Raw genomic sequence first — 27,082 nt, forward strand, 5'->3', positions numbered from 1 at the left:
AAGAACAGAGCTTTGAGAACTAAACAGCTACATAATACTAAGAAAGTGTTTTTACTGCAAATGATAATCTGTCTGTAGCAACTAAGCTAGTAGGTTTTTGTGTAGAGTTTCTAATGTAGTCCTTGGGGGAAAGAAATTGAACAGAAAAAGAGGTCTTTGTGCGTTGTTGGTACAGTTTGAAGGTCTCACAGGATTTTAATCTTTGCAAAAATAGGGAGTTTTGCTACTGCGGTAGAGCAGAATACCTGGTAGTCTCTCATTGGTGGGTCTCCTGACACAGATAAAGCCTGATTGGCCAGCCCATGTGGGTTTAACAGCTCCTTCCCCCACCCCCCTGTGACTTCCCAACTACTCCAAGGAAAGAATGCAAGGCAGGAATGTCTCAAAAAGAATAGAATGTGCATATTTTCATTGACTTTAATCTCAAGGCACTAAAAGTGTGTGTGTGTGTAATATTATTGAAAGTTGGCAGCAAGAGTAACAGTTGAGTCAAGAAATGGGAGGAAGAAAAGGTTTTGAGAAATATTCACTACATTGCCAAATTTGTCCATGGACTTTTATGCAAAAAAAAGTAAAAGTATTTAAATAGTTAAGAGAAGTTTCAAAATATGTAGTTTAATTAGGCCCTTAATTGTTTTATGAGATAAACCATACAAAGTACTAAAGGAGGCGGCACCTCTTTTATCTTACAGAGGAGACTAGAAGCGTGACTTGTCCACAGGCATTAAAAGCAGAACCAGAATTAGGCTTAAGTGTCCAGAACTGCCTGTTTTCAAAGGCCTGGATGTTCATTACCTCAGTATCCCTGTCCATGCAGCCCAGCATGCTGCCTTACCGAGGTGTTCAAATATCTGTTGACTTCAATTATATACACCGCTCATAAGACATTCCTAAAGAAAGTCTTTCTCTTTCTATCTAAAGTCTCCTCCTCAATTCAGCCCTCAGTAATGTGTCAGCATCCAGAACTTATTAGAGCTGGACTGTTCTGTAGGAAAAGCCACAAGCCACAAGTGGACATTGAGTTCTTGCAGTGTGGCTGGTCTCATTGAGATGTGCTGTAAATGAAAAATGCATGCCAGGTATCAGATACTCACTGTGAAAAAAGCATGTAAAACGTCTCACTAATGCGATTGGTTACAAGCTAAAAAGGTTGTATTTTGGCTATATTGGCTTATGTAAACAAATTATTAAATTAATTGTTTCTTTTGACTTTCTAAAATGTTATTAGAAATTTTCACATCCTCTGTGAAACTGATATTATATTGCTAATATAGCTCTAGACACTTGTCACTTAACCACAAACTACATTTAGCTACACATTGTCTTGAGTTTTCACTTATTAGATTGTGTTGTTATTTAAAATTCCATGTATTGGGGCGCCTGGGTGGCTCAGTTGGTTAAGCAGTTGCCTTCCACTCAGGTCCTGATCTCAGTATCCCGGGCTCAAGCCCCAGGCCAGGCTCCCTGCTCAGCAGGAAGTCTGCTTCTCCCTCTGCCCCTCCCCTGCTCCTGCTCTCTCTCTGTCTCAAACAAATAAAGAAAATCTCAAACAAAAATAAAAATAAACAAAATAAAATTTCATGTATTGGGGCGCCTGGATGGCTCAGTCAGTTAAGTGATGGACTCTTGATTTTGGCTCAAGTCATGATCTCAGGTTTGTGAGATCATATATCATGCTGGGTGTGGAGCCTGCTTGGGATTTTCTCTCTCCCTCCTCCACTTCCTATTCCCCTCCTACCCTCTCTCCCCATCTCAATAAATAAATAAATAAATAATCAAATGAATAAATTATTTGTTTGTTTGTTTATTTCCAAGTATTTGTATCCCATCTCCTCAACACCTCGACTAAATTGTCAGCAGCTTAGGGACATGGGCTGTGCTTGATTCTTCCTTGAGTCCCCAGCATCTGGCTTGATGGTTAGTATTCTGTTGCTCAATTACGTGCTTGGAAATAGGTTTTGTCCAATTCCACTTTGGACAGTGATAAGGAAATGCAGATTAATTTGTACCTGCAGTGTTGTTGATTTTTTTTTTCCCCAAAGGGATTGAGTTTATCAAGTTCTTAATTTGTCCCAGAAAGGTTAATGTTCCTCTAAATTGGACTATTAAAATGCAGGGCATGTGCAGTGGGTTTCAGGACTTCCCACCATACACGCCTAGCAGAGAACAGTAGTGTTAATTGATGATTACAGGTTGTAAGGAGTCTTTTATTGCCATCCAAAAATCTTGGGGAAGCTCCACATTAAGTTCCGGGTTTGGCACTCCAGTGTCTAGGACCTGTCTGCATTTAGGTGCAGGTAAATAAGGCAAGTTGGCCCCCAGTGGTTCCCCGGCCTTGAGCCAGGGTTGAGAGGAGAGGCCCATTACCAGTCACGGTTGTCAAGAAACTGCCAGAAACTTTTATCGAATGGCTGTGATTCCCACAGTCCCTGAGAAAATGCTAAGGGATGCACCCTGGGTGGGCCTTACCCTCTGAACATCCCGCAGTTCTGTAACTGAGCTTGTGGGTGAACCACATTCTCATAATTTCTGGGCTGGTTATATTGTGCCGAAAATACAGACATTTCTGCTGGTTCCCTGGGAGAGTCTAACCTTTCCTTGGGTTTTGTTACCACAGAATCCCTGAGCCACTGTTTCCGGTTCAGTTGTCAAGGAATGTGTAAGAATATACACCTGGAAACCTCCACTCTTCAGGGGGAGATTTATTAGGTCTCTCTGCTGTGGAATGATCCCACTCTACTGACCACATTAGTGCCATAAATCCATAGAGAATCGTCCCTCTTTGGCAACAATGTGTGAAATGAATGTTTCTCTCTTTAGAGAAGCAGTTAGAAGGATTTGTAATGACAAAGAGATTTTGAAGGAAAGTGGTCCCGTCTGCTCAGGCTCCCCAGCTTTGCAACAGCAGAACCCCTTGAATATCCTCATGTTGCCGTCAAATTGAGAGATTAAGGCAGTTCATGCCCATAGTAGTACTTTCTTTGAGTTTCTCATCTTTCCTAGGTTATGCTCTAGGAAAATCCAGTCCCAAAATCCATAGCTGGGTTTCTGGGGGCTCATAGACACCAGGTTAAAATTTCCACTCCATAAAATAAAAGTAATAATTTCCCCCTTAGGTGGCCGGTTAATTGAGGTGACCAGATGTCACAGTCTATGCCTGTTGTCCAAGTAGATCTATTTTAAAGGTCCCCCTGTACTCTCAAAATGTTCCAGTTTGGCTGATAAAATGCAGGGTTGCCTACTAAGAGCAGACATTCCCCTGCTCAAACTCACGTACCCCTACTTGTCCTGTAGTACCCATCCAGCCTCTGCCTCAGAGGAGCTGGGTTCCAGAGTGATATGTAAACTAAACTTTCAGCTTCTCTTAGTGATCCCCACACTCAGATCTAGAAAGCCCCTGGGACCGGAGACTGCCCAGAGAACAATGTCACCTGCACAAACTCTCCCAAGATTCGACTTCTCCTTAATTGCTGCCTTTGGATGCCATCTGAAGGGAGTGCTTCATCTGCATTTGAAGTTGCTCTGGGTGCCTATCTGGGGCCTAGGAAGTGGGGAGGAAAAGGAATTGGAGAGGGAGGGTCCCCAAGAGTGTAGGACCGTGCAAGGGTAGGGAAACAGGGGCAGGGGGGTGGGGGTAGAGAGGCCCTGCCTGTGGAACCGGGGGATGATGAACACCACCCGCCTCTGGCATTTCCTTGGAAGACTGTATTCCTTGGACTCCAGGTTCTCCTGGCCGACAGTTGCCATGGCAACACAGTGTCTTAAGAACTTCTAATTACATCTGTCTGCTTCTCCTAGAACCATACGGAGCCACACATATGGTGACTTCATTTAGCGTGGAGTTTCTTGCTGTGTTTTAACCCTTATGCCTTCCACGGGCTGGAGAATAATTGCCGGGATGCTAGAAACTTGACAGCTGCCTTGGAGCCACACTGCCTCCGGAGTCCCAGGGCTTTGTCTGTGTTTTTTGTTTTTTGTTTTGTTTTTTGTTTTGTTTTTTTGTTTGTTTTTTAAGATTTTATTTATTTGAGAGAGAATGAGTGAGAGAGAGCATGAGAGAGGAGAAGGTCAGAGGGAGAAGCAGACTCCCCAAGGAGCTGGGAGCCCGATGCGGGACTCGATCCTGGAAGTCCGGGATCGTGACCTGAGCCGAAGGCAGTTGCTCAACCAACTGAGCCACCCAGGCACCCTTTGTCTGTGTTTTTAAAGTAGAGATTCACACTGGTCTCTGGGGTCTCTCTGCTCCATTTTGTTCCAGTCAACCCTCACCTCCTTGCTATCTTCCCCCTTGACCCCCGCCCATCTGTCACATGGTCTCAGCTCTCGGTTGGACAGCACAGTTCCTTTCAAGATGCCCAGCACCCTGGAAAATAAAATGCTTGGGCACAGCAAAGGTCTAGCCCTTCCCTGGCCACTCCCATTTCAGTGTATTCCAGCCCACAGTAAAGTCAGCCGAGCAAGAAGGGTGTGCTTGGAGACCCCCAGAACCTTCTGCACATGGGGGAGAGGTGGGATAAGGCATTGGCAATTTATTCTTTCTCATGTCTAGGCAGACTGACCATCTTGCCTCCCTACTACCGCAGGACAATGTAAGAGCAGTGTTCCTGAGAAGCGTTAACACAAAACAGTTGCCTTGGGTAATAGGCCCATTTTCACAATTTCTCTTGGCCCCTCTTACTTATCTTTTTCTCTGCTTCTCCCTTGCACAGGTCACCAAGGTGGCAGTCCGCTCTTTGTCGATCTCTACCCTAGACTCTGAAGTCCCGCCCACTTTTGCCTTCCTGTGAATTACCCTGCATTCCCACATTGCCTCCTCTTCCATTCTTTTCCCTTTTCCCATTCTCATTCCCTCAGCACAACCCCGAGATTATACATTAATTGTGGACAAAGGAAATGACTGAAAGCCTTTTCTACCCTCCATTGCTCTCCTATCCACATCACCCCCCCCCCCACACATACCCCAGTGTGTTTCCGTTGGTCAAAAACAATCTCTCATTAGGGAGATTACAGGCTGAATATTTATGGCCTGTGGAGAAGGGTGGGTTCTTTAGGTTATCTCCCCCCCCCCCCCCCCCCCCCCCCCCCCCCGGCCAAAAAAAACCACGATCCTGAAAGGAGGCAGCCCTAGAAGAGGAATTGGCCCAGGGGCTGTCTTTCCGCCCCTGCTCTAGGTCCTTAGGGCAGTGTGGCTCTGTTGCTCTGGATACTTTCAGCAAAGGTTGATGGCATGGCACCGTGTACTATGCCTAGACCTATGAAAGACTTTAGAACATAAGCCTTGTCCTCTAGGAACTTAGAGTTCAGCTGGGAAGACAAAGTCTGCATAATCAATTACATTTTTTAGAAAGTGATCAAATGAGTTTGTGCAGAGAAGAATGAAAATTTAGAGATGGAAGGAGGAGCTCATAACATTCAGAGGGAAAGGTCACCGAGGATAGAGTTGTGTAACTTGAGCTGAGCCTTGACGGACAGGAAGAATTCGTGTAATTCAGACAATAAATCAGACTTCCCAGATGGTGACATTGTTTTTTTAGCTGGTCCTTTGGGACATTCTCTGCCCATTTGAAGGTAAGAGAGGCATCTAACAATACTTCAAGGTGCTGACATTTTCAAAGGGTAATGAATTTTCATTTCAAAATGTAGGACCTCAGGAGCCCTGTACCCTTTATTTTAGTCTGCTACAGTTACCTGCTATACTCACAGACACTTCCTGAAGCTCTCTATAGCCAGAGGACCTCAGAAATGAGGCTTACTGGAGATGAGGAGGTCAAGGATCTTGAGGCCACATAAACAATGAAATCACCCAGGAGACAGGAAGAAGACTGAGTCACTGCCAAAGGCCTTGTTAAATACGGCCAAGTAGATATCAGTAGATGACAGCGTCAGGGATCTGAATCAGTGCCAGTTCACGTGAACCACTTTGGGCAACAGTGGGTTAACTTCTGGTTAGTTTTAGCGGAAGCCATTTGCAAATTAGGATCATGGAAAGGAGCTGAAGATGTGGGGACTGTTCTCCTGCCTGGGGAAACTACCACTGTTCTCCACACCCTGGATTTCTTCCCTAGTATGTGATATCAGGAACTACCCAGGGTCTACCTAAATTTTGTAGAGCCCAGGGCAAAAGGGGTGAAGAGAACCTGTAGCTCTTAGCCTATGTCCATCTCTTAGGCCTTCCACCAAAGCAGGAATAAATCCTACATTCCATTCAGAAGTTCAAAGAATATGCATTGTGTTTGGTTCAGTGCTTGGGAAGCTTGGAGAGGTGGAGGATTGGCTTGGGATGGAGTACTGGGAATGTGTGGTGATGTGTGGGGATGTTGGTGTGATGTGGCTGGCTCTACAGGGGACACTTCCAAAACGTTCTCTCAGAAACCTCTTGGAGCTGCCCTGGAGCTCCTCCCTCATCCTCTTAGTGGAGGGTACTGGGATTTAGGTGTGTGGGTGTTTTGTTTTGTTTTTTTAACTTTTAATCAACCATTTGCCTTGAACTACATGTGGAAATAATTAGAGCATGGATGCTGAGTAAATGTGAGCCCTGGCAGTCCCAGACATACTTCAGTGACAGGTTCTTGGCAGGGATGAAGAATTGTGAATCTCATGTGAATTTCCTTTAGCTATTCTCTCCCTTTTTTTCTTGCAAGGCAAACACAAATAGAATAAAAATGTCATTAATGGCATTCAAAGGGAGTAGAGGGTTTCAACCAGTCAACTAAGAGTGAAATCAGACCACTCAATTGGGGTCCTATTACTGTTCCTCTGATTTCCTCTGTCGTGACCCAGGAGGGAATGAAAAAGACATTGCTTATGAAAATCCTTTGACTACAAACTCAACTTTAATTCCACCACCGAAAACCAGCAAAGACCCTGAAATACTCACAGGAGGCTCTGTACATAACCAGTCTCTAGTCTGGGCTTCTAGGTTAACTTCTTCAGGAGATAAAAGTTTGAGACTCAAGAATATCTGAAATGGCAAATGTCTGTGTTTTCTAGTTAAGAGAATCTTAACAGTTTAAGGGACTTGGGCATCATCTACAATTCTTTTATGGATGGGGAAACCGAGGCCCAGAGAAATCAAGCACCTTGCCCTAAGTCACACAGTATTAGAGGCAGAGAGAGGTATGTTCAGGGCCTCTCTCCAGGTTCCTGTGTAGGCTCTCCTTACACAGGACCTCACCGCCTCTGTCTGGTCTGGCTTCTGATTCAGGTTTCAGCAGAAGTTTCAAAGTTGTTTTAGAGTTTTTTGTTTGCTTTGTTTTGTTTTGTATTGTTTTTGCTGATTCATCCCAACATTTGCCAAATCATTTCTCCTACAATGGCATTCCTCATCCATTTCTTGGAGCTCTCTAGACGTCCTGATTTTGCTCCTAGTTTTCTCAATGTGCCTGCTCTGCCTTCGTGGCTGCTTTGCCCTCAGAGCCCTCCTGACAGTCATACATGCTGTTCACTGCATGAGGGGAAGGGGGCTGAAATCCAACCTGCGTGGCTTGCTGAGCCCTGTAACCTGGTCCAGGGTCACATCTACTTCGATGTGAAGGCACCTTTTCTTTGCAGAACCCCCCCAGGTGGGAGCTGGGTGGCAGCCTCTTCTTCCTGCTCCTTGGCCACCCTCAGGCCTCCATGCCCACCCTTGCTTCCTGAGCTCATTTGTTCCCTTGGCCCCATTTCTCACTCCTACCTGGATCATGTCCAGATGTGCTTTTCTAATCCTTTATTCTCAGCTGTCAGTGGGATGCTGTATTGTCCTCTTAGACTTAAGTCCATCACTGACTCATCCTCACCGACCCCTCCCCTGCTCAGTCTCTGCCTCGTCTCTGATTCTGGAAGACACACTGCCAAACTTCAGCCTCTCGAAGCCAAGGATCTTGGCAGTTCCCTAGATTCTCACCTTCCTCTCCTCTATCTGCTTTGTTGCCAGATCTCTATTCTTTAGAATTTTCTCCTGAATTCCCTCCTTTCTCTGTATCCATGCCACCATGAGACTTTGATCATTCCAGGCACTTTCTACCTGGTTTCCTGTGCCCCCAATTCCGCCTCACCCACTTCCTCCTTTGTACCACTGCCAAACTAGACTTAAGACCCTCTTGCTCAAAAACCTACAGTTTTTCCATCTAGATCTTACCATTTTTTAGGGCTCAGCTCATGTCCCCTCTCATCCATGAAGCCCCATCTCCTGGAGTCAGCAGCCCCCTTTACTCAGGACTGCACTTTGATCTGTGTTTGTGAGTTTCACTGCCCCAAACAAGGTTAGAAACTTGGTTAGAGAAGGTTAGAGAAGTTGGAGGCCACATCCTGCCCTCCTTTCGGGTTTATGACATGGAGCTTGCATCACACCGGTCACAGGCTCTTATCATTCGTGGGTTTTTTTTAATAGGCACTTATCAAATATGCTCTCTAGTGGATTTGAATTACTTGCCCTGGTCTTTACTGAAGAAGACTGTAGGACTATCCATACCCCAAACATTGTCCTTTAAAGTGGACAGGTCCTAGGCAAATGACTGGAGAATGGAAAATGAGTACCATGATTAAACCTAACAAACTAATTCAGGGCAAAAAAGTGGTTTGGCTTAAAAGTTCCCACCAAGGAATTCTAAAGAGACGGAAGGGTACAACTGTACAGCTAGGGGCCTTACTAAAAACACTTCTTAGGAAAACTGACAGGATATCTTGAAAACTCCCAGGAATCACTCTGAGAACCATAGATGGATACCGGGGAGCCTGGTAGACCCTGTCAGTCAGAGTGGAGTCACTGATGTGCCTAAGTTGGGGAGACAGCATGGCACTCCACCGGGACACCCCAGTGTATCACTGTGATCTATGCTGTAAGGGCATGAGAGCAGAAGCGCCCTCCCGGGGTCCTAGAGTCAGAGCCTCCTCACTGCCAACAGGGATGAATCCTCAGACCTCACAGACCCATGTGGGATTTTTCTCAGTCCTGGGTGAAAGAACCTAACATATTTCCAACTCTGTGTTTACTAAATGCTGCTATACTTCTACTAGGACTAAACAAGGCCATCACAGAAAATGGAACTTAGCATTGTATAGAAACCAAGCATCTAGGCTGCCATGCTGGGGCTAGGCCATGTCAAGAAAGACCTAAGTATATGAAGCAGGAGTCAGTCCAGGGATGGTGAATGTGCCACTGGGAGAGTGAGGGAGCTTCCCTAGGAGCAGTTTAGATCCTTGAGTCTGACAAGACAGACACAGAGAATGTGACAGAATCTGTAAGATAATGGTTAAGGTAAACAGCCTTGTCCCTTTGGAAATTTGAAAGTAGTAATTTCTAGACACATAATACATTATCACATAATGAGACGAAAATGTCAGGAACATGTTAATCCCATAACCTGTGATAGAAGCTAAACAGAGAAATTATACACAAAGGGGCGCCTGGGTGGCTCAGTCAGGTAAGCATTTGCCTTCAGCTCAGGTCATGATCCCATGCTCCTGGGATCGAGTCCCTCATGGCGCTCCTTGCTCTGCGGGAAGCCTGCTTCTCTCTCTGCCTGCCGCTCACCCTGCTCATGCTCTCTCTCAGACAAATGAATAAATAAAATCTTTTCAAAAAGAAGAAATTAATACAAAGGAGAATTCGTGGTTCTTAAATGACAGATCCATAATAGATTTTTTATTTTTTTTTAATCCTAAAGTTAATCCTCTTGGGGTGATACATCCCTTATTTTGACGTCACGAAGGCCAGCCACACTTTCCCCCAAATATCCTGAGTGCCACTGTTACCGGCCGCTGACATTGGCACTAACTTGGGCCCCTCCCCCCTGCCAATGAAATTTAATGTAAAAAACATTTATAGTGGATTTTTCTCAGGCAGGGCACTGTGCTGGGTGTGTCAGAAGCCAAAATGTGCAGACACTTGGAGTTCACTTGAGATAAGCTATACATGTATAAAATATTAAAGAGGGTTCTAATAAAGGCCCCAAGACCTTCTTGTTTATGAAGAAAATAATAGGGTAGGTAAGAGTCAGATTTATTGTGAGCCAATTAAGCTTTAGTTTCAGACCTTACTCACAAGGCCCCAAGCCCAGTTTTGTATAATTGTGTATTCTTTTCCTCAGGGAGGGCCCCTCAAATTGTTTAAGCTTCAGGATCCCTCGAACCCGGATCTGGCCCTGGTGCATTCACCTTGAGGTGAGGGGCTGGTTGTGAGCACGTCTGGGGAGGCCTACCGTCCCTGCAGATGCAGAGCTCCTGCCCCGTGCTTCAGAACAGCTGCTAGAAATCGCCTTCCACCTCTTTCCTTAGCATAGGTGGGATGCAGCAAGATACTCCTTTTCAGAGCAAAAGAATCAGAGAGACTTGAGCCAGGTCACATGGTGCTCCAGCTAGATTTCAAGGTCCTGAGGAGGTTTGGCTCTCTCAAGCCTGTGCTACTGGGTTCCATTCCAGGACGCCTGAGAGGGGCCAGCATCCCACCCTGTGCCCCACCCAGGCCTCCCCCAGGCTCTCCCCAGTTCTGTGAATTCCTTTGTCCCAAACTCCGTGGTGCTCAATGTATCCGAGGGGCCCTAGTGTTCCTGTGAAGTTTCCATGACTAACTCTGGCAAAGCAAGGAGAGCCTTTTTCACGTCAACAAAGCCGCTCTGTCACAAAATAGTGGCCAGTGGAGCCAAAATTCCACCTTGGCGCAAGTAGGGCTTTTTTTTTTCTTTCTTTTTCCAAAAAGAAAGTTGGGAAGGAGGAAAGGGATGGGGGTTTCAGAGCTGACCCAGCTTTAGTGAAATGATGATCTATTAGGCTGACAGTTTTATGGTTTTGCTTACAAGCTGCCTCCCCTGCCAAAGCACACTGTTCTTCCAGAAACTGTTTGACTTCAGAAGACTTTTTTTTTTTTTCTAAACATTCAAGTGTAGTTTGCGTTCGGATGTAGTGCTGGTCGGCCCAGCGACTCAGACGCACCATCACCTTTTCTGGCGCTTTTGCAAATAAGTTGCTTTGGACTTTGCAAAGGATCTTTTTTAATTGCAAAACTAATTTGTTTTTTTAGACCTTGGACCCACAGCAACACCTTTTCTAGCTTTGATTTGTAAGGAGGCAAAGTGGTTTGTGGAAAGAGGGCTGGAATTAAAGTCTGGAGACCTTAGGCCAGGACCCAGCTCTGCAACTATGAGGGCTTGGACCAGTCACAGGTAGCCCCGAGCCTCAGTTTCTTCTTTGTCGTTGGATGTTGAGTCTGGAAGTGCCTTAGAGGTAATCCCTGCCCGCTATCCTAAAGGGTTTTGAGAATTAAAAATGATAGTGAAAATTACAGACTAGTTGAAATTGCTGTGCAAGAATAAAGTATTATTATCATGCAATGGCTAACAGTTGCTCAGAGAGCAAGGTTTTCACCTAGTGAAAGTTAGCAATGTTCCCAGTCAGTCTTTCACCAAGGGGACTACACAGAAGCGGGTCAGGGTGATGATGCAGAACGTCAAAGCTAGAAACCCAATGTTTCTCCACTTGGAGCAAGTATTCTGTTGACTTTTATCAACATATCAGTGTCCACACTTTCAGAACATGCTCCCCTCCCAGCCCCATTCAGTCCATCACGTTTTCACAGGTACTCTCAGACTTAGGAGTTTGTACACCTGTGACCTCCCATTCCTAGAGCAAATTCATATGCCAATGTGGTTATCTAGTCATAGATGAAATCCTCATACAGCCTTCGGACCTAATTCCTAAAGGAACTGCCTTGTGCTCTGTGGCCTCTCAGTGTGCCAGCCCTTGTAGCTGTCCCCTCTGCTCACAGCTCCCTTCCTTGACTTGTCCCTGAGGTTCCGGAGTCAGCCTGACCTGCCTTCCGGTCCTGACTCAGCTATCCCTCGTTATGTGGCCTCTGTATGTCACAGAGCTTTTCTGACTCTTGAATTCCTCCCCATCTGTTAGATGGGACTAAAAATATGGAAACTTGTACAGATGTTGTGAGGACAAAGATCACTATGAAGAGTCTCACTCAGTTGTTGGTGCTCTAATTAATATTAGCATTGGACCTTGGGCCCTTGTCACCCCCCACTAGATCACGACCTTCCACCTGGCAGGTTCCCCTGCCTCCAGTCTCTCTCCATTGAGGCTGCCCTGTACTTTGAGTCAGAATTTCTGAGGTGGGAGGGACCAGACACAAATTAATATTCCAAAGCACTACATTCTCCCTGTCACCTGCTGCCCTGCCTCATTTCTGTGTCGCTCACCCCATGTCTCCCCAAAAGACAGCCATCGATTGCCCTGTCCTGGGAACCTGTTTATGCCATATGTATCTCCTCTCAAGATGCTCTTCCCCTCTGCTCAGCAGAGGGGTAGGGCCACCAACCATGCTAATGGACTTTCTAGGAGCCTCAAGGGTGCTCCTGAACACCTGTTCCCCTAGAAGAGAGGGATTGAAGGGCTTTCTATGGTACAAAAAGGCCTCCTCTAGGTAGAAAGTTTTCATTGTTGTTTTCTGCATGGAAGCACGCTTGTGAATGGGAAGAACTGGGGAGGATGGAAGGCTTCAGGTAGAACCTTCTTTTCCAAGTGGGCAAAAATCCCGTTCTTTGTACCTGCTGCCTGTGGCTGCAGGGTGTTCGCCCCACCCCGCTCTCCCGGCTGGGAGGATGGAGCTGCAGGAGCCAAGGCTGCATCTCTCTGCATTGCGGCGGGTTCTGCAAGACAAAGAGGGAGATTGCCACCTATTGACAGATGTGCCACCTGCAAAGAGGAATGCCTGTGTGACTGGGGGCGGGGGGGGGGGGGGGGGGGGGGGGGGGGGGGGCTTTCTCTCTGATCTTAACCCGGCAAGGAGGCGGATGGTTAGCCCTTGGTTTTTTCCATTCAGTCAGTCCTCCCGCTCTCAGTGTTATCATTTCAGGGTAACCGCAGCCGGTTGGGGGACATGGCAGCCAAGGTGGGAACAGCACTCAGCAGGGAAATTGTCTGAGAGTCAGTAACCATGGCAGCTCTCAGCTATGTGGCAGGCACGCTACTGCAGGCGGTATCTTTACTGCTCACACACCCCTCGCGGGGATGAGAGGTCCCATTTCACAAGTGAGGAAACTGAGGTCTAAAGGAAGTAACTTGCCCATGGCTGTGGCAAGGAAGGAGCAGAGGTGGGATGTGGGAATTCAAATCTAGCTCTCTGATGCACTTGTAAGTGCATTCTCACATTTGCCAATTATGCAAGTCACATCGTTATCACGATCTCCTTAACCTTACATTTTCTAGCTATGAAAGTCAATCAAATATAAAGGAACTGCTTTCCCTTCGGTTGGGTAGGAGTTCAGCTCTGTCATGTTCTAGTTATTTAACCTCTAAGGCTCAGTTCCCTCATCTATGAAATGGGGAAACTTATGATGTCTAACTCATGGCGTTATCCTAGGGCTTAAGTGAGATAACGTGTAATCCAAATCAGCCTGCAAAATGACAGGTATTGGTAAATGGGAACTTACTCATCTGTTGTCTGAAGTTCCAGGTTGGAATCCTAGCTCCTCTCATTTATAGCTCTGGGACCTTTGGGCAAGTCACTTGACCTTTCTGATCTTCAGTTCCCTCTCCTATAAAATGAGGTTAATAATAGACATGTTCTTGCAGGGTTGTTCATTCAGTGAGATGAAATCGTATGTGTGAAAACAGTTTGTAAATTTGAACTGGACTGTTCAAATATGAGGCTTTATATTTTAAATAGAGAGTATCGGTTTCTTCAAATGATTTTGGAGAACTATTTCTGAAAAAAATGACTTAGGTTGAATTCAACTTGGAAGGAAAAGCGTTTCTCTTTAATATTCACTAAAAACAGCAACAGAAGGTAAAAGGAGCTTTGTGCGTGCCGCAGGCTATTCTGCAGGAAGCTGCTCGCTTTTCAGTTTATGATGCCCTTCCAAATACACTGTTTCATCTTCACAAGGCAGGGCTGGTATTTACCCCTATTTTACAGATGAGGAAACTGAGGTTCAAACAATTAAAGCGACTAGTTACAGACATACAGGCGAGTGTAAAAGGTCTGCTCGTGGAGCTGTATACTGGCGTCTTTTGAGTGCAGGCCTATGTCAGGGCATGCTTTTTCATGAATTTGTCTGTATCTCTTGGTTAAAGTGTTGTTTCATGAAGGAGCGAGAAGGTGGTCTTATCTGAGACTTTTTACACTGGTCAGCGATAGCCTTTTCCTCTTCCTTTTTTAGAGCTGCTTTTCCTTCCCAGGCAGTTAGGGCCTTGCCCGGAGAATACAATACGCTTGATTTTATCTCCACTCCTGGTTTAGGAAACAACAGCTCTCCAGTCATCCCAGCAGTCTGGGAATTACTTCCTCTTTTCTTCCCAGCTTGCCAGCTTTATTGAATTCCCCTTAGCAACATCCAAAAAAGAATGGGTTTAGCAACAGCCTATGAACCAATGAAATGTGAGCATGGCGCGAGTTTCTGGACCAATGGGATCCCTGCAAGACAGGCAAGATGGCTGAGGAGAGACAATAATAACCTGGAGTTTGCAAAGCAGCCTCCAGGTGGCAGCAGACCAGCTGTATTGGGCACAGCCCTCAGCTCTCAATCTCTACTTTGTTTTTTGTTTTCTTTGACCTCTTCTTAGATATGAAACATTTACCCACCACAGGAATTTTAGTATTACGAGCTTTGTGAATGTGAGTTGCATGGTCTGAAGGGTGGAATCTGAGGTTCCTCCTCTGCCTTTACTGACACCTCCCTCAGCTCCTGCCATCTTTGTTGGTTTTGTCACAGTCATTGCTACCCCAGTGGAGGGGGCGGGAGGCCTGTGGTGACTGCCTGCTCAGCAGTCAGACAGAGGCTGGAGGAATCACATTCTCCTTTGTTCAGCCACCACTGCTGCTGGCCTGCACAACACATGAGGTGGGGCTGCTTTTTAGTCACCAATTAACGTGAGAGAACAATGTGTCACCGACAGATTAGTGCCTACAGACACTCTCATTTTCAGTGGCGTAGACTGGGACCATTCCCTGCCTGCAGGTTCTGCTGAGCACGTCTGAACAGGAATGTGTGACCACAAGTGGTTTGAGGAGAATTCTGTCTGTCGGCCGGGTTGGCCCTCTTGGTCTTGAAGCCAGAGGCAGATATGGATGGGGGCTGAATAAGACCATACTGAATAATAGCAAATCCATGTTCCCAATGGTTTAGCTGTTTTTCTTTTGCCTTCGGCAGCACATATACTAAAATTGAAATGATATGACCTTGAACACTACCCGGTGAGATTTTGGTCCTTCAGATAGCTGTATTTCTCTCACATGTCTCTATTTCTGTCTAGTTTACTCTTCTCATCCTTTAGGAATTAGTTAAGGCATCCTCTCTTCAGAAAGCCTCATTCGATTCTTACCCTCCTTCTCCTCTCTGACTCCTAGTGTTCCTGTTCCTGCATCTCCGTGTTTCTAAGTCTCTGTTTGGGAGCTTCCTTAGGGAGCCATGGAGCTTCTGAGGACAGAGACTGCCTTTATGGCTCTTTACTGTAGTGTTCACATAGAAGCGCTGTTCAGTAACCATTTCCAAAAGAAAGGAAACATGTAAGAAAGCGTCTCTTGCTTTTTGAGAAACAATCTGAGGGACTTTGAGGTAGTTGGTCCTAGGCTGGAGCAGTGCCAGCAAGTCCGGGACTGACTCTTGGGGGTGGCTTCTAGCTGTTTCAGGACCCTCCAACAACTCTGAGCTGCAACTCCAGACCATGACCTAAGTAAGGAAAGTAACTGCCATAACCACTGGCTTACGCCCTGACAGTCTCATCTCCGTGACATGGTTTCCTTTATGATTTTGTGTTTCAGGAAGAACTAAGGAGCAAATCCAAGATCTGTGCCAATGTGTTTTGTGGAGCCGGCCGGGAATGTGCAGTCACAGAGAAGGGAGAGCCCACCTGCCTCTGCATTGAGGTAAGTCCTGGGCTCAGGAGCCAGAGGACAATAGCCAAGGTCAAATGGCAACCTTGCTGAAGTCACTAGTCAGCACGGCAGAGCCAACAATTTCATCACCTTTATAAGAGCATACCATGTCTATCTGAAGGACAAGGGATTTTGATCCCAGAAGTTAAAAACCAGATGCAAATGCAGGGATATTCTTTCTTTTTTTATGTTTTATGTTTAGCTTTAGAAGATTTTTAAGTCAAAATTTTAATAATGCTTTATATATAAGTCAAGTAATACAGACATTTGTATAAACATAAAATTAATCATCTTCCCAATAACCTTCAAATCCAATTAGTCTGAGATGACCAGTGTTCACAGTTCAGTATGTATTATTACACGTGCTTTACTATGCCCCTATAAATATACAGGGTCCCCCCCCCATTTTATAAAAAAATGGGATCATAATAAATATTTTGTAATGGCGTATTTATGCAATAATTTTCCCATAGGTGGACATTAGGTTGTTTCCTGAGTTGCTTGCCACTGGAAACAACAACACCCTGTGCAAATAGCCTTATATGCTGCAGCCTTTATTTCTATAGGATTGAGTCCCACTAGGGCTTGCCAAGTCAAAGGATATGCACATTTTAAAAAAACTACTAGATGAAATGAAGATTTTTTTTTTAGGCGTTTTCATTTATTTGTTTTTAATGAGATTTAAAAAGCAATGTGAGCTTTTGAGAACTACTTCTTTTGTAAGCAGGATTCTGACAAGTTCTCACTCTTAAGATAAACATAAATCCCTTCCTTCCCCTTTCTGTCAAACCAGCACAAACTAGAAATATATCTGCCTTTCTGTAAATAAATACACCTAATTTAGTCCCCAGGTGAAGAATCTCATTCATTGTCTCAGAAAGGAAGTTCCCCAACTTAGACATGTGATAGCCAGATCCACTGGGAACCCTAGGAGGCCCTCCCCAGAATGTAGCTGGCCACGGTATGGTGATGTGAGCCTGTACTTAGAGGCAAGAAACCTGATTTCTAGTCTCGCCTTAACCACATACATTTGTGTGATTTTGAACAAGTTAGTTGCCGCTGGATGCTGCGAAGACAAGAGACGTGTTTGCCCAGCATGTAGAATATTTAGTAAGAACTCCCTAATAAATATTGGTTAAATAGTTTGTTGTCCCAGACCTTGGTATTTTTATCTAAAATTGGAGAAGCAGGGCTGCCTTCCAGCTCCAGTGTTCTGTGTTTCTTCTTCCCGCATCTGCTTTTTCTGACTTTGGTGCCTTCATTAGGGCTGAGCTGAACATGCTTGCCCCTTACTGCCTTTCAAAATCCACAAAATTCTAAAGAAACTGAGCTTGCCATTGTAGAGCCGAGTTGCCAAGTGAACTTGAGTCCATTTCCCTGTCCATAACGATTTTCTGCAGTACTTCACAGAGACCCAGCGTCCCCAGGCTTGCCTCACAACAGCCCTTGCAAGATCAAGAGGAAAACAAAATGGCCCCCCAAGACTACACAAAGCAAGAGAGCAAAGATCCTTCTAGTTAAACCCCCAAAGAATTGAAGCATTGGGGTGTGTGTGTGTGTGTGTGTGTGCGCGCGCATGCACGTGCCTGTCTGTGCACCTGCCTGTCGGTTTCCACATCCCCCACTCTCAGCTCTGGCTCTTGCGTCATAGAATGTTGGTGTTTTAAGGGATCTGAGATCATCCAAAGACATTGAGTGACTTTCCCCAAAGAAGCAGTGTCCAGATTCCTGGCTTCTAATATAATGTCCTTCCTGCTGATTTGAAAGGGTCAGGGTTGTCCATTCCTCCACTGAAAAGAGGAGATGGCCGTGAACTGGCATCAGCACGGGGGGCTGTTCAGGGCTGCAGAGTGAGGGGGTGCCTCCAACGCTGAGCGGGATAGAGTCACTGATGGCCAGAGCTAAGGCTCCCTACCAGGGTGTACCCACAGGCTGCACGTGTGTGCATGTGCGTGCTTGCGTGCGTGGGTTGGCACCCTGACTGCACAGACCTCCTCCTCGGGTCTATTTCAGCAATGCAAACCTCACAAGAGGCCTGTGTGCGGCAGCAACGGCAAGACCTACCTCAACCACTGTGAGCTGCATCGAGACGCTTGCCTCACTGGGTCCAAAATCCAGGTGGATTACGATGGACACTGCAAAGGTAAAGAGTGCTGTTACCACCATCTCCCAGGTCAGCAGAGGAGCCAGGGGATGTCCCATACTGCTTTCCACTAGGGTCACAGACACCACCCAGCTACTTGGAAATGCATCCTCTTGGCGCTCATGAGCCTGCTGGCTTTGCCCTGGGGTTTGCGTGGGGTTTCCTGCATCAACCTCCCAGGGGAGCATCCAGTACTGTCTGCAGTGGGTAGGGAACCACATCAGTAATCAACAGAATAAGGAAGTGTTTAAACGAACTCTATGCCTTTTTAAAAAGCAGGCGAATGTCACTTTTAATTTATTTTTTAAAGATTTATTTATTTATGTTAGAGAGAGTACAGTGGGGTGGGGGCAAAGCAAGAGGGAGAAAGAGAAGATCAAGCAGACTCCATGCTGAGCACAGAGCCCCGTGCAGGGCTCGATCTCATGACTGTGGTATCACAACCTGAGCCAAAACGAAGACTCATATGCTTAACCGACTGAACCACCCAGGCAACCTGAATTTCACTTTTTAAATTTGGGCACCTCTGAGCCCTGGTATATATATTTCCTCTATTTTGTACTCAAACCATTGCCATTAGGATAAGAGGGAGGGGGTCCCAAGCTCACTGCTAATTAGACACCAGCACCCTGCCAAGCTTAGACACTCTGCCCCTCCCAGTCTTGAACTGCCCTGGTGAAACAAAAAACTGTTTCCACGTGTGGGTCTCCACTCCACTACCTTCTATATAATGATTCCATGGGAATTCTCAAAGTCCCAGCAACCCATCCCGACCCCTCAACCTGAAAGGAGGAGGAATGAGACCAGGAGGGCAACTTACTAGCCCATAAAGGTCAAATAAAGCAGGGGAGAAGAGATCTCCATACTTAGGCCCTAGAAGAAGGAAGGAGACAGGGAGCTAGGACAAAATGATGAAAAGATTGTAAGTGGTCCCCTTAACATGGGATGATTTTAATCCCAGTGATACACAGATGTGTTCTTTGGTCCTCACTTGGCCTTACGCATTTTCTCCTTTTTGTCTTGCAGAGAAGAAATCTGTAAGTCCATCTGCCAGCCCAGGTGAGAGCCTGTTTTTTCTCCAGGGTGCCTTTTAGGGAAGAAATTCTTTTTGAGATGGAATTTTGTGTTTCACATTCTGTGCTGAAGCTCACAAGATCTGTGTGTCAGAATTTGTGACGCAGAACTGGTCATTTCTCAACACAGGTCAGAAAAGCTGCAAAACTACCTTTGTGTGTGTGTGTGCGCGTGTGTGTGCGTGTGCGCGCACTTGACATTTGAAGTGGCTGGTTGGGTCCGAATGTTGGCTGTGTTTTCAGCTTTTGCTGAGTAGTGACTGCATTAAAAGGACAGGAAAGCCACTGAATCTTTCCTTCAATGCTCTGTAACATAGGCTGATGTCACAGAAGGCACAGAATCAGAAGGCACAACTTTTTTTGAAAGGAGATAATGGAAATGCCAGTAGGACTTTTTCCATGGTTTTCTATGAATTGAAATTAAAATTTCATCATTACAGTTACAGAGCCTTTATCATATGCTTTTCCTTAGATCTTTACAGTAATCTTGAGAGGCAGACCTTATTGTAATGACCTCATTGTAATGGCCTCGTAGATGATGAAATCGAGGCTCAGGTTAAGTGAATTTCCCTGCATTACACAGCTTGGAAGTGGCAGCCCAGATTTCCATTCCCCTGGCTCAGGACCCTTAGCACATCCCAGTGTGTGTTGTCTTCCAGGAATTTCCTCTTGCCAAGGCTCTCCCTCCCCTGTCCCCCATCTACCCGACTGGTATTGCCAACCGCACCTGGTATTGCCATGTGTCTTGGAACAGCTGTCCAGAGCAGAGTTTCAGCATGGCCCTTTCTTGACCTTGTTTTCTGTGGTTTAGAATAAGGGGTAATGCAGACAGGGTAAAATTTTACGTGGCAGAGTTTTGATAAAGCCAGTTGTTAAGACGAAAAAGCTATAGAGAATTTAAGATCTGGTGGCATGAAAAATTATAATGTGCTCCTTCATTCTCTTATTCGTTCAGCTCATCTTTGAGCTGAGAGAGCTGTTTATTGATTGATTGATTGTTTCCCCCTCAGCTTCCTAAAGTTAATGAAAATGTCCTTTATTTTTCTGCTGATGTTTTTCTCACCTAAGCAACATAGTCTCTCTCTTTCAATATTCTCAATTCTTTTAAGTGTTTTAAAAACATAAGCTTGAATCCTGGTTTAGTCACTTTCCAGTTGTCTACCTTGGGTTGACTTCTATAAAATATGTGTGATAATTCTGTGTCCCTGGAACACTATGAAAATTCAATGCAGTGTTGCATGCAGGGCCCCCAGCACAGAACCTCCCATGTGGTGGATTCTGGGTGACATTGGGGTCCTCACCACTCAGCTGACCTCCCTCCCCCTTCCTGCAGTCGTTTGCTATCAGTCCAACCGTGATGAGCTCCGGCGTCGCATCATCCAGTGGCTGGAAGCAGAGATTATTCCAGATGGCTGGTTCTCTAAAGGCAGCAACTACAGTGAAATCCTAGACAAGTACTTTAAGGTAATCCAGAGTTGGGGTCAAATACTCTTCAGCCCCAGACAAAGGGGGAGACTTCCTCTCCCATTGCCTGATCACATCTTCCCATCATCCCATGAAGCTATGACGGTTGCTTTCTGACGAGTTTGATAAGTGAGATTCCAGCAGTAGAGGCTTTGGGATCTACTGCTCATGTATATGGCCAGGCTCTATCCCCCTACCCTGTATGTATCCCCTACCCTCTACCTCACAGAGCTCGATGTTGATACAGTATACCTTCTGACCTCACCCAGACCCAGGCGTTTCCCACCCAGTTTGACATTTCTTCAAGTCATTAACTTGATCGTCCCTGGCCTGTAGAGCTCCTCAGCATCTGAGAAGAGTCCATAGACCGGCATTCCATGGGTCCAGGATTCTTTGTGAAATTTACATATTGCTTGTCCCATTGCTTAGTTTAAGAGACAGGTTGTTCCAATGGGAGACAGGAGAGATGCTTCCTTGGAAAAGGTCGGAATTAGTAGTTAGTGATAAGTAGGGCTCCCATGGCTTGGAGATTTTTCAGAGAGCCTGAGACATTGTGAATAAAGCAGTTAAAGACACTCTTCCAGCTAATTGACAAGAACACAGACACACACATATGTACATCACACCCAGAGATAAATACCACAAGCAGAATGATGCATACCACACACTCACATCCCACATACAGAGATGCACACCCCACACAGAGACACAGCCTCCTCACAGACACACATTCACATGCCCACTCTGCCACCTAAGCAGAAAGCCCCCTGTACGGACAAGCACACACACCTCTAGGTAGATGCTGTCAGATGGACATGTTCTCACATGTCTCCAGGGCCTGCTGTCCAAGGCCATAACCAGCCTGGACTCAGAAGCAACCCCAGGCACATGAGGGATTTCTTGGTGGCTGTGTGGTCAAAACCAGCGTAGTCTGGGGATTCCTCTTCCTAACTGACTTTATGGACCCCACAGATGGAGAAATACTGGATTGCGTATTTGGTCATTTAAGACTTTGCTTGTGTTTCTTTCTTCAGTGAGTTTTCTCTCCCGTGGCAGAAAGTATGTCTCTCTGGGTTCCAAGTGTTTGAGATCACACCTGGCTGAGAAGGCCCAGCCCTTCTCAGTCTACCCTCTGTCTCAATCCGCCAGCATTACAAGGCTCTTGGGGCAGAGGGTGGCTCCTCATCTTCAGAGAAACACATGATCGTGCAAAGACAGGACAGTCACACAGGATCAGAAAGTAACTTGAGGGAAATGATTTTTTAGAAGCTGAGTGAGCAATACCTGCCAGGTCGTTGCATGCAGTGACTTGGCCATGGCCACGAGGGCCTAGGAGACCCAGAACACTCTTTCCGAAGTTCCCCTTGGGACCTTGTAGTCATTCTTGGTGGCCTCTTTGTGTCCACCAATGGCACCTGCTATTAATTTGATTCCCAGGTAGCTAGGTCCCATTACCCCCACCGCCCAATACCTCTCCACCTGCTCTGGCAGTAACTTCTCCAGTAGGCTCCCTCGGAGACCCCTTGAGAAAGTAGCTTCCTCTAGGGCATTCTCGCTCCTGACCATGAAAGCTTGATCATGACTGACACACACAATAAGGCTTGCTTTTCCCAGATACTCTGGCAGTGTCCTCTGAGAAAATAGGGGATTCAGTATCTACTTTTTGATGGTAATAGCCATCTAATAAGAGTCCTGTGTTGTGCAGTCTTCAAAGGGACATGCCTTCCACTAGGCACATAACTGCCTGTTCGTGAGAGAGTGGAACACAGAACACCGAAACTGTTTCTGAACCAGGAACTGCCCTCCAGCCCAGCTGGTATTCCTAACATCAAACTTAGTTGAAAAGAAAATCTAATGAGAATTTGGTTAAGAACAAAACCAGACTCCCCCTTTACCTAGTGATTCATTCATGATTTCTCCAGTGAAAGTGTAACAGACCCAGGTAAAGAGAGCCGGTCATGGCCCGCGGCATAGACACATGCTGGACTCCTGGTGGCCAGGGCCACAGCTGAAGCCAGACTTATTACCTCCGTTACCCAGGTATCATGTCCCCCATCACCACAGCAGCTGTGTGTGAGCAAGTGCCTGTCCTAGCCCATCCTCTGAACGTTCTCCAGACTTGGCAATAAGCCCCAAACATGGGTTTTGTATCACACACCTTTTTGCCTTGCTAGAACCCTGGAGTTACACAGAAGAAAAGGGTGCTACCTCAAGTATACATAAAGCTGGGAGAGCAGGCACACGAGGTACTGTGCCTTCTGTCACTGCTTGGCTGAACAGAGGCCAAGTAAATTAGGTTGGTTCATGGTTCAAGATCACGGCCTCTGAGGCAGGCCCCCAGGCAGTCCAGGCTGTTCTGGGGCAGGTACCAGACCTCTGTTTTCCTTTGGATCCACATGCAGAGCTGGCCTGGGAGGCCTGTTTGGTCCTCCTGAGATGATCATGCAGGCTGGCTGGCTCTCCCCTCAGCTTCAGGCCTGGATTCTGGCCCTGCTGAACGTGCAGTGTGGGCACTTAGCACTGCCTTTTGGGAGCTGCCTGGGCCATGGTGGTAGGTTCCTGGTGCCCCCAGGGTCCATGTGGCCCCAGGTCTGCAGCCATGGCTGTGCAGCTCCTCATCAGGCTTACTCTCTTATCAGGCTGTAAAGCTGTTGGGGTTTGCTGCTTCTGTCTGCCCAGCACTGGGAACATTTGGATTCAAGAATGTTCTGCACTGCTAAGAATGACCCCTGGCCAACTTTATTTCCTTTCTCTCCATTAGTTAATCAAGCCTTCACAAGGTGAATGGCGGTTTCCTCAGGGTGGATGTATAGGGACTAGAGAACATCTGAGACCTGTTGCTGGGAATGGAGAAAAGAATGATGAAAAGGCATTAAGCAAGGGCTGGCATGCTTTGTTTTAGACATAACCTGGCATTAGACATACTATGGAAAGATTTACAACCTTAGACTGTATGTGACACATGACAGCCATGGAAGGAGAGACCCTTCTACCTGGGAGCCTGGACAGACTTTTCTTCCAGAAGCCCTTACACCATCTGGGGAGCCACCCTGAAAGTAACATGGGAATGCTGAGTATTTCCCAAGGCAGCAGGACAAGACAGCCTAGGGAAGAAAACAATTTTCCACCACTGAAACTATTTAGGAGAGCAACAATATCAACTTAGAATTTGATAAGAACTTGACCTCGACACCCTCCTCCTGCATTGGGGGCCTGAGCATGTTTAACGGTCCCAAATGGTTATGGTTTAGGTTTAGCATCTTGCCAAAGAGGGGTAATATCTGAGCTCACTTTACCCTCACCTTGTGCTTGTGGGATGTCAGCTGGGTCAGGAGGACAGTCTGCGCTCTGTAAACTAAGGACCTTGCGCACATCTGCAGTGGGGCCCCCAGCCCAGAGCAGAGGGGTGGAAGGGGGGTTGCACCACCTCTGCCTGCAGGTTATCAATTCAGGGCCTTTACTTGTGACTTCTCACTGATGTGCTTGGTTAGGGGTACCAGTGTGAATGTTAGGCGTGAGAGCATGCCAGGGAAATCAAGCAGCAAGAAGTGGTCTTGTGACTCCCAGAGTGAGCTCGGAGGGTCACCTGCATTGTTATTCCCAAGCAGCTGGTTAGAAACACACATCCTGGGCTCTGCCACAGATTCTGATTCAGAACGTTGTTACATGTCCACTGAGGTTTGAGGACAGGGAATGGTGGCTGCCTGAAGCCAGATGTTCCCTGGAGAATGTCTGCAGGACTGTGTCAGGGATGAGTCCGCAGAGCGCCCTCAAGTACCCCAGACCGCTTGGGCAAACAAGGGCCTGTGTCCCAGCTGCTGCTCTGAGCAGGGTCTGGGTTTGCAAGGCCCTCGGTGGCCTCTGCCCGCACACCTCCACTCTCTCATCTTAGGGTGCAGGTGCCGTCTCACATCTCCAAGCCTGTGTTGCTGGAGCTCTGAGGCCAGGGCAGGTTTGGAATGAGCAAGATGAACCAACGATGGGTCAAGCTGAATGGGAGACAGTTGTACAAAGTGTTCCTGAAAGAGTTCTTCCCCTTTCTAGAACGTCGATAATGGTGACTCTCGCTTGGACTCTAGCGAATTACTAAAATTTGTGGAGCAGAATGAAACTGCCATCAACATCACCACGTATGCAGACCAGGAGAACAACAAACTGCTTAGGTGAGTGGAGTTGAGGGCTCAGGGGGTGGTCCATGAGGCAAAGGCTGGATAGGAACGGGAATTTGAACCCCTTCCTACCTGCAAGGAGCCGCCAGGGCAAATGAAAAGTAAAAAGCAAAATAGGGATTCTGTCCTGGTCTATTTTGTGAACATTATGAACTAATATGTTGAGCACCCCTGGTATCTGATCAAGTAGTTAGTTTTTGGCCAGAACTTGCAAGCAATAGAATGTAATCTTAAAATAAATTATCAAGGTCATATCAGAGCAAAAGCATTCCTGAGTATCGTGTGTAATGTTTTAATGGTTAATTTTCTTTCTTTTTTTTTTTTTAAAGATTTTATTTATTTATTTGACAGAGATAGATCACAAGTAGGCAGAGAGGCAGGCAGAGAGAGTGAGAGGGAAGCAGGCTCCCTGCCGAGCAGAGAGGCCGATGCGGGACTCGATCCCAGGACCCCGAGATCATGACCTGAGCCGAAGGCAGCGGCTTAAACCACTGAGCCACCCAGGCGCCCCATTAATGGTTAATTTTCTAAAGGAATTCCATTACTGTATTATTTAACCGCAAGTCTAAAATAGCTTTAGTTCTGACTTTAAGATAATTGGTGCTATTTCACATAGAGAACCCTAATTGTCACAAATGAGAGTGTGTCCCTGTCCTTTTCTGACATTATTCCAGAGTAAATATTCATCAAAATTAACCCCTCAGAAACTTCTAGTGTGGTTCCAATCAGCGAGAATTAAAAATAGGAACAGCACCTCTTTTGTTCAGAAGAAATCAAAAGCATGAAGCCCAGATTCTGGAATGATTCTTTCTTAGCAGTCCATGACCTTACAGTATAATACCTGAAAATCCTTCAGATTTTGATAACTTGAAATTAGATAATATTTTACAAGTTCAATGTTTGATCTTCCTAACATCCCAGTGAAGGAGGGCTCCTTGTCCTCGTTTTACAGATGAGAAAACAGGCTCAGAAAAGTTGAAGAGCTAGCTCAAGGCCATTTGGGTAGGAAGTGATTGAACCAGGGCTCAAATCCAGGCCAAGGGGAGCATGAGAGAACTAGGGTTCTGTAAAACTTTTCTGAACACATGTTTATCTTTCTAGAGTAGTGATGGTGATGATGCCTATTTGAACTCCATCGCACATTCCATTCCTGTCATCTATTCATCTCCCTTCTGTTTTGACTTCCCTGGTTTGGCTGAGGGGAAAGGCAGTTGCTCATGAAAGGTGCTGCATAGGCAGTGAGAACATTTGTCAGTCAAAGTGGACAAAACCTTTCAGCAAACTTTAGTCTTCTTGGGCAGAACATTTGAACCATGTGAATGATCTGACAAGTATAACAAAATAAATGTTGGATGCTCACAGGAGCCAGGATGGATGATGCTTTTGGGAAGGCAGTGCAGAAAGTTCTTCAGTTAACAGTTGCCCCCTTGGCCTCTTCTGGAGACCCCAGGAGTACGTGATCTCGATGTTTAATTCCTTTCTGTGGGAGTGAAGCTGAGGTCTTGCTGACACATTTCTCCTGTGTTTTGTTCCAGAGGACTCTGTGTTGATGCTCTCATCGAACTGTCTGACGAAAATGCTGACTGGAAACTCAGCTTCCAAGAGTTCCTCAAGTGCCTCAACCCAACCTTCAATCCTCCAGAGAAGAGTACGCTTCACCTAAGAAATATGAAGCTGTAGGGAATGGGGGCCTTTGGGGAGGGCCGAGAGAGAGACTTGATGGAATTTTGCAGAGCTTGCTAAGAAAATTCCCTACCACAATTTTAGACTGGGACCTAGCCCATCGTCAACATGCTGAGTTCAGGGGCCGAAAATCTTTGGATCGATGATGTCATTTACCCAGATATGTTACCTCTGAAGGATAAGCAGAAGCAGATCTTGTCTGGAAAAGGGGTAAAGTGCACAGAGAGTAGCCAGCTTGTCCTGTTCCATCCTCACCCTAAACTATTGCCCCTTATTTCTTGTCCCAACAGAGTGTGCCCTGGAGGATGAGACCTACGCAGACGGAGCAGAGACCGAGGTGGACTGTAACCGTTGTGTCTGTGCCTGTGGAAACTGGGTCTGCACAGCCATGACCTGTGACGGTGAGCTGTCCCTCAGGCAGAAGGAAGGCATAGCGGGGAGAGAGCTTCCTTTGTGAACTCAACATAGGAGAAGTCAGGGTGGGGATGACGGAGAAGAGTGCAGGGACTAGGAGCAAGGAACAGACTCCAGTTGTAGTGTCCGAGCGCCCCGTGGGCAGCATCAAGAGCAAAGCACTTCTGCTAGATGTATTACGTCCAATACTCGCTCCGAGGTGTGGCAGCAGAGAGGCTCAAGATGCAGGGCAAGATCAAATGTTGATATGAGACTGGCCTAATCATGATAGAAATAG

General features: G+C 46.3%; 1 protein-coding gene across 3 annotated transcripts in view; it reads left to right on the forward strand.

The window, feature by feature from the left end:
* The window catches only part of FSTL1 (follistatin like 1), a 76,939-nt gene that overhangs the window by 18,274 nt on the left and 31,583 nt on the right, over positions 1-27,082 (forward strand). For all 3 annotated transcript variants that reach the window (XM_046003749.1, XM_046003751.1, XM_046003750.1), the window contains exons 3-9: positions 15,746-15,850; positions 17,873-18,002; positions 19,029-19,061; positions 20,409-20,539; positions 24,584-24,702; positions 26,244-26,356; positions 26,682-26,792. In XM_046003749.1, coding sequence (XP_045859705.1) covers positions 15,746-15,850; positions 17,873-18,002; positions 19,029-19,061; positions 20,409-20,539; positions 24,584-24,702; positions 26,244-26,356; positions 26,682-26,792 — 742 coding nt within the window. The remainder of the gene's footprint in view (positions 1-15,745; positions 15,851-17,872; positions 18,003-19,028; positions 19,062-20,408; positions 20,540-24,583; positions 24,703-26,243; positions 26,357-26,681; positions 26,793-27,082) is intronic.

Source organism: Meles meles, chromosome 4, assembly GCF_922984935.1.
Source record: "Meles meles chromosome 4, mMelMel3.1 paternal haplotype, whole genome shotgun sequence".
Taxonomy (NCBI): Eukaryota; Metazoa; Chordata; class Mammalia; order Carnivora; family Mustelidae; genus Meles; species Meles meles.